The sequence below is a fragment of the Jaculus jaculus genome, chromosome 3 (genome assembly GCF_020740685.1).
Source record: "Jaculus jaculus isolate mJacJac1 chromosome 3, mJacJac1.mat.Y.cur, whole genome shotgun sequence".
Lineage (NCBI taxonomy): Eukaryota > Metazoa > Chordata > Mammalia > Rodentia > Dipodidae > Jaculus > Jaculus jaculus.
In genome coordinates this window covers 149,386,134-149,393,077 of record NC_059104.1, presented here as the reverse complement: position 1 = coordinate 149,393,077, position 6,944 = coordinate 149,386,134, and the positions used below count along the sequence as shown (strand labels likewise).

At 50.5% G+C, this 6,944-nt stretch overlaps 1 protein-coding gene across 1 annotated transcript; it reads right to left on the bottom strand.

Moving 5' to 3' along the window:
* Nucleotides 1–3,275: 3,275 nt before the first annotated feature.
* On the bottom strand, nucleotides 3,276–5,519 carry Hddc3 (HD domain containing 3). The gene is made up of 4 exons (XM_004658197.2): nucleotides 5,392–5,519; nucleotides 4,880–4,935; nucleotides 4,525–4,765; nucleotides 3,276–3,750 (listed from the first exon to the last, which is right to left on the bottom strand). Exons 1-4 carry the CDS (start codon nucleotides 5,501–5,503, stop codon nucleotides 3,620–3,622), a joined length of 540 nt encoding a protein of 179 aa, XP_004658254.1. The 5' UTR covers nucleotides 5,504–5,519; the 3' UTR covers nucleotides 3,276–3,619.
* Nucleotides 5,520–6,944: the final 1,425 nt, after the last annotated feature.

The following is a 6,944-nucleotide window of genomic DNA, read 5'->3' as shown; positions in this document are numbered from 1 at the left end:
CCACGTTAGCCAGATGCACAAGGGGGCGCACACGTCTGGAGTTCGTTTGCAGAGGCTGGAAGCCCTGGCACGCCCATTCTCTCTCTCCCTCTCTCTGTCTTTCTCTCTGTGTCTGTCGCTCTCAAATAAATAATTTAAAATAAAATAAAATAAAAACAGTATGCTGGGCGTGGTGGCACACGCCTTTAATCCCAGCACTCCGGAGGCCGAGGTAGGAGGATCGCCATGAGTTCAAGGCCACCCTGAAACTACATAGTAAATTCTAGGTCAGCCTGGGCTAGAGTGAAACCCTACCTCGAAAAACCAAACAAACGAAAGGAAACAGTAAACAATAAACCTGACCTGAACATGACTTGGTAATTCCGGGAGCCTGCACAAAGCAAGCCCCGGATGAAGGCTCTTTAACATCTGCAATGTGAGTGGGTTGAAGATTAGAAGTGATTTCGGGTGTGAAGGTCCTTGAAGGAGGAAGCATGGATTTCTTTGTAAGAATGCTATGTTTGAATATGTTCATCTGGAATTCATGAGGAAACATATCCAATGCCCCAAAGTTAAGAGGTGGGACCGTTAGGAAGAGATGAGGACAAAAGTATCTCCCTAGTAAGGGGAATTACAGCCGTTGTAAAAAAAAAACAAAGGCTTCCTGTTCTCCCACACAAGGGAATAAAACAGCCTTAGAAAGGAAGGAAATTCTGACTCATGCTACATCAAGGATGAATGTTGAGGATGTCATGTTAAATGAAGTAAGCCAATCATAGAAGGACAGCTACAATTTGATGCCACTCAACACGTACTGTAAAGCTGGAGTCATTGTTTAATATGCCTACTTCCAGTCGGCAAGATGACATTTCTGAGTATGGATGACGGCACAGCATTGTGAATATACTCAATCTTACTCTAGCTTTTTTGTTGTTTTGAAACAGGGTCTCAAGTAGCCCAGGCTGATCTTGAACTCACTGTGTAACTGACTCCACCTCCCAAGCGCTGGAATTGCAGGTCTTTGGCATCATGCTGGCCTCTATTCTTAGAAAGAGTTAAAATAAACTGGGCATGGTGGCGCACACCTTTAATCCCAGCACTCAGGAGGCAGAGGTAGGAGGATCGCTGTGAGTTCGAGGCCACCCTGAGACCCCATAGTGAATTCCAGGCCAGACTGGGCTAGAGTGAAACCCTACCTTGAAAAAAAAAAAGTGGTTAAGATGAGGGCTGGAGAGATGGCTAAGCAGTTAAGGCACTTGCCTGTGAAGCCTAAGGACCCAAATTCGATTCCCTAGAGCCCATAAAAACCAGATGCACATGCATCTGGATTCTTTTGCAGTGGCTAGGGGCCCTCACACACCTGTTATCTCTGTTTCTAATCAATAAAAAATATTTTTTTAAATGGTTAAGATGAAAACAAAATGGCCTAAGATGAGCAGGTTGTGGGGACTCATCTGTAATTATAGCATCAGGAGGCTGAGGCAGAATGATTACTGGAAAGTCCAGGCCATCCTGGGTTAGAGTAAGACCCTATGTCAAAACAAACAAGTGTTCTTATGTACATTATACTATAACTACTGGTAATAGCTACCCAAGAGGCTGGGCAAGAAGAGCGCTTGGAACCAGGATCAGAGGCCAGTATGGGCAACATAGCAAAAATCAAGAAGTGCTGGGCGTGGTGGTGCACGCTTTTAATCTCAGCACTCGGGAGGCAGAGGTAGGAGGCTCACTGTGAGTTCAAGGCCATCCGGAGTCTACATAGTGAATTCCAGGTCAGCCTGGGCTAGAGTGAGACCCTACCTCAAAACCCCCAACCCCCAAGAAAGGAGCAGCTGAATTTACATGGGTACCAAGGGACTCGAACCTGGGCTGTCAAGGGTTACAAGCAGACACCTTTAACCACTGAACCATCTCTCTAGCCCATTGTTTATTATTATTATTTTTTGTTTGTTTTTCGAGGTATTTGAGAGCGACAGACACAGAGAGAAAAAGGCAGATAGGGAGAGAATGGGTGTGCCAGGGCCTCGAACTGGGGTCCATAGACTTCACAGGCAAGCACTTAACTGCTAAGCCATCTCTCCAGCCCTCTAGACCTATTTTTATTTTTATTTTAGTCTCAGGGTGGCCTGGAGCTCACGGTGATCCTCCTACCTCTGCCTACCAAGTGCTGGGATTCAAGGTATGCACCACCACACCTGGCTAAAAGGTATTAGGGAGACAGAGCAAGGCAGAGGAGCAGAAATATATAGAGAGAATGGGCACATCAGGGCCTCCAGCCACTGCAAACGAACTCCAGATGCACGCACCACCTTGTACATCTGGTTTACGTGGGTCCTGGGGAATCGAACCTAAGTCCTTAGGCTTCGCAGGCAAGCATCTTAACCTCTAAGCCCTCTCTCCAGCCCTAGCCCTATTTTTTGAGACAGGGCTCCTGTAGCTCAGGCTGGCTTCTAACTTACTGGAGGTATGATCTTTATGGACTCCCTGCCTCCACCTTTCAAGTGCTGGGATTATAGGCGAGCGCCAGCACGCGGAGCTAGCTGGACTCGCTTTACCTTCACGGTCGGCTTGTTGCCCCTCTGCTCACGCTGGGATCCTCACTGGGGGCAACATTTCAACCTGAAGCAGCCTCTGACCTAACAAGTCCCTCATCGCACAGGCGATCGCATTTCAGGGAAGCCTAAGAGCCCTCAGAGGAGCCGGCGGTGCAGCGGCGCTGCCTGTGATACCAGTAATACTCGAAGGTGGAGGCAGGAGGATTGTGGTGAGTTCGAGGCCAGTCTGGCTTAAATGAGATGCTGCTCCAAAAAACCAAAATGGGAAGGGGGGGGGAGAGGGACGAAGAAAAAGCAGTAGGAGAAAAAAAGAAGCATCTGGCACCAAAAATCCTTGACCAGGAGATCCCTTCGCAGAGAGGCTCCGCCCATCTCCCCGGACGGGGCGCCCCAGGGGCGTTTCCGGGTATCCCGGAAGTTCCTGCCGCTTAGCAACCCCGGAACCAGCGATCTCTAGAGGCCAAAGTACCTCCCGACTGCAGGCTGAGCTCCCGCTGTAGTTTGGTTATGGGAAAAGGGGTCCCACGATGTTGCTGCTAGGGTCTCTCCCGTTCCCAGCCATAGCTGCCAGTGGCAGTCCTTCCCATACGCCCCTTCCAACTGAACCAAACTAAGAAATTCCCCCCAGCCAGCCACATACATGTCTCCCCGACAACGATGCATCTCAGTGCTACAGGAGGCCGCAGCCCGAGGGAGCTCGTGCAAGGGCCGGAGAACGGAAGACGGAAGAGCAGCAGCAACTTAAACCTTTACCCCGAATGCTTTATTCTTCATAATGACAAATAATCCAGTGTTTATGCAAGCCCAAGTCCTTGAGGGTCCAAGGGTCCTGACATGTAAAATGGCAGAAAGACCCAAGCCTTGGGGAAAGGCCAGAACACATGGATGGATGGGGTGCATCTGATTCCTCTATCCGAGGCTCAATGTTGTAGGGGGGAAAAAGTGTATATGGTTTTACCCTTTGCTGTCTAGGCTGAGTGCAAAAGGGAAGGAGATGGGGAAGAGCTGGAATGCCGCAGTGAGGATCCGGATTGGTGGCACCTGACCAGAGCCCGTGCCCCTGGCCAGGGCCCAGCACCACTCACTTAGAGCGTCAGCCCTCGCTCCTTGAACAGCTGCTTTAATGCCTCTTCCAGTTGCTGGTTTGTCCCTTGAAGCCCCTTCACCACCTGTGCTGCCCACTCGAAGTATTCCTGGACACGATGTTCTGACCATCCTGCATAAGAGTGGACAGAAATGGGCTGGAGAGATGGCTTAGCGGTTAAGCGCTTGCCTGTGAAGCCTAAGGACCCCGGTTCGAGGCTTGGTTCCCCAGGTCCCACGTTTGCCAGATGCACAAGGGGGCGCACGCGTCTGGAGTTCGTTTGCAGAGGCTGGAAGCCCTGGCGCGCCCATTCTCTCTCTCTTCCTCTATCTGTCTTTCTCTGTGTGTCTGTCGCTCTCAAATAAATAAATAAATAAATAAATAAATAAATAGTGGACAGAAACCCGCTAGTGTGATGTCAAGGCCAGCATTGTCTTTAAAAAAAAAAAAGGTATTTATTTACTTATTTGAGAGAGTGAGGAAGAGGCAGGGTCGGGTGAGGGAAAGAATGGGCACACCCAGGGAGCCCAGCCACTGCAAACGAACTCCAGACACATGGGCCACCTTGTGCATCTGGCTTACATGAGTCCTGGGGAATTGAAACTAGGTCCTTAGGCTTCGCAGGCAAGTGCCTTAACCACTGAGCCACCTCTCCAGCCCCTCAGCATTGTCTTTTGCCCACTTCTTTGCAAGACCAGGAGATCAGTTCCTGATGGAGTGAGCTGACAGCTTTCCCTTAGCCCAGCTATTTCTATTTTTACCTTATGAAAGAAGACCATTGAAGTAGGTTTAGTTGGGGGGGGGGGGATTAAGTCTGTTTAGGCTTATTTGAGGGGAACTAACCAACGGTGTCTTGGGGAGCTAGATAACCCTCCCTTGCCCCTCAGAACCAGTGGGGGAGCATACCCTCAGGGGTGCAGCGATTTAGGTCCCTCAGATTGTACAGCTTGTCTGCCAGCTTCACCAGTTTGGCCCCTGGGCTGCTGTGAGGCGCCTGTTCTACCTGTTGTCGCTTCCTCTCAAGTTTGGGTAGAGTCTTGTCATCCGTTACTTCCTCCACCAGGCGCCGCACCTCTGTCCCAAAGTGCATCTCCACCTCATCCAGGGTGGTGTCTGTGTCTTCCACAGTGTCATGGAGCAGGGCCGCCTGGGGGACAGGATGCCAATTTAGTCCCGTTGATACCAGCTAAGGGGTACCCCAGGGTTGAATGGAATTCCTCCTCCCCACCCCTAACTTCCTGGCCGAGAAGGGTCAAATTACCTGTAACACCACAATGTCAGTGATTCCCGCCTCATGGGTTAGGATCCGGGCCACACCTGACAGGGGCAAAGCAGATGTCAGACCAGAGGAAGCCACAACGTAATGACTTTGGAGAGCTAGATGTGGCCCTCAATAGCTGGGTAAGACTTGGGAAGCCCCTTACCTTTTTTTTTTTTTTTTTTTTGAGGTAGGGTCTCACTCTATAATTCTGACCTGGAATTCACTAAGTAGTCTCAGGGTGGCCTCGAACTCACAACAATCCTCCTGTCTCGGCATACGTCACTGTGCCCGGCCCCTTACCCTCTCGGTATATCGACCGCGCCAAAGGGAGCTCAATGCCTACTGCCCCAGGTGGTTGTGGACATAACCGGCGTATCACCCCTAAAGTGCTTGACACAGAACTTGGGGGACAAGGTAGGCGCTCACAGAAGCATATGCCCTTTGCCTTCCCTTCCCAGCCAGTGCCCGTCCCCCAGGCGTCGCAAGGACTGCTCCCCAACAGGAGCGCCCACCGATGGGGTGGTTGATGTAGGGAGTCCCTTCGGGATCCTTCCGTCGTTGTTGTCGGTGCTTGCGAGCCGCGAAGTCCGCAGCCTCCAGTAGCTGCGCGGCCTCGGAATCCATCGCGCGCGCTTGCAGCCCGGGCGCCGGCGCAGAGCGTCTGCAACGCCCCCTCGCGCTTCGGAGGCCCAGGGATGCAGGAGACCCCAGTTTTCCGCGGGTTGAGATAGGCGGGGACAGAGACCTGATGTGGGGAGCTGCTTTCGTACTGTGCACTGCTAGGGACCCAAGAACATAGCCAGGCTTTCTGGGAGCCTACAGTCTGCAGAGGGGACGGAGGACAAACCAGAATGAACAGTGAGTGGCCTCACAGTGGGTTGAGTGCCAAGTGGGAAAGGCAGCGAGGACCGTGGGGCCATGGAGAAGACGCAGTTCACCTAGCTTCAGATTCAGAGACGCAACTTCTTCCACCAGGAACAATCTTCTACCTGTCATTGGGCAAAGTGCACTAAACAGTTCACCAGGGCTGGAGAGATGGCTTAGCAGTCAAGGCGTTTGCCGGAAAAGCCAAAGGACCCAGGTTCAATTTCCCAGTACCCAGGTAAAGCCAGCTGCACAAGGAGGTGCAGGCATCTGGAGTTTGTTTGCAGTGGCTAGAGGCCCTGCCGTGCCCATTCTTTCTCTCTCAAATAAATAATAAAATATTTTTTAAAAATAGGCGAGCGTGGTGGCGCACGCCTTTTCATCCCAGCACTAGGGAGGCAGAGGTAGGAGGATCACCACGAGGTCGAGGCCACCCTAAGACTCTAACTCGGAAAACCAAAACCAAAACCAAAAACAACAACAACAACAACAAAAAACCAGTTTGTCATATAGGGTCAGGCTATCATGGGCACCTGAGCCTCCCCTTTGCACTGGGGTCTTCTGAAGAATTAGACCCTAAACTAAGAGTCCTGCTAATTGCTTCAGATTTATCCTCCCAGTCAGCAGCAGTGTTTATATATTTATATAGAAACTCTCCGACTCTTTTTTATTTTTTAATATATTTTATTTGTTTATTTTTTTTATTTTTTATTAGCATTTTCCATGATTTTTTTTTTTTTTTTTTTTTTAGAGCTAGAGAAAAAGCTGCAGTGTTTTTCTTGTGCCATAACAACTCCTGCTTCAGTCCCCAGACACATACTAGTGGCCCTTGAGATAAGTCTTGTCCTTGCTCTTTGGGGAGCGTGATGCTGCCTGGCTTGGGTAGGCACTGGAATAATACTTTACTGCTGGCTAATGGACTTGGGCCTTCTGGAGGAATTCCCTGTTTTAGGCTTGGCATCTACCTCTGAGGTATGAGGGATAAGGGAGATGGAGGACTCCTCCAAAAGGGCTTCCCTCAAAGATGGAGGCGGCTAGTTGCTAAGTACATTCTAATTAAATTGGGAGCTTTTGTGTTTGGGCTGGTAGCTGGGGGAGATGAGGCTCAGGGGAAAGCTTAATGGAACAGACTTTCAGCTAGCTTAGCGGTTGCCATGCTGCAGTGGTTAGGGAAGAAAGCCCCACAGGCTGGAATGGAAGC

What these genes read in the sequence shown, in the direction of transcription:
- Hddc3 (XM_004658197.2), bottom strand. Translation starts at nt 5,503, where the DNA reads ATGGATTCCGAGGCCGCGCAGCTACTGGAGGCTGCGGACTTCGCGGCT. An exon ending in CTGACATTGTGGTGTTACAG is followed by an intron (nt 4,766 to 4,879) that starts GTAATTTGACCC and finishes CCTGTCCCCCAG; the next exon opens with GCGGCCCTGCTCCATGACAC. An exon ending in AAATCGCTGCACCCCTGAGG is followed by an intron (nt 3,751 to 4,524) that starts GTATGCTCCCCC and finishes ACTCTTATGCAG; the next exon opens with GATGGTCAGAACATCGTGTC.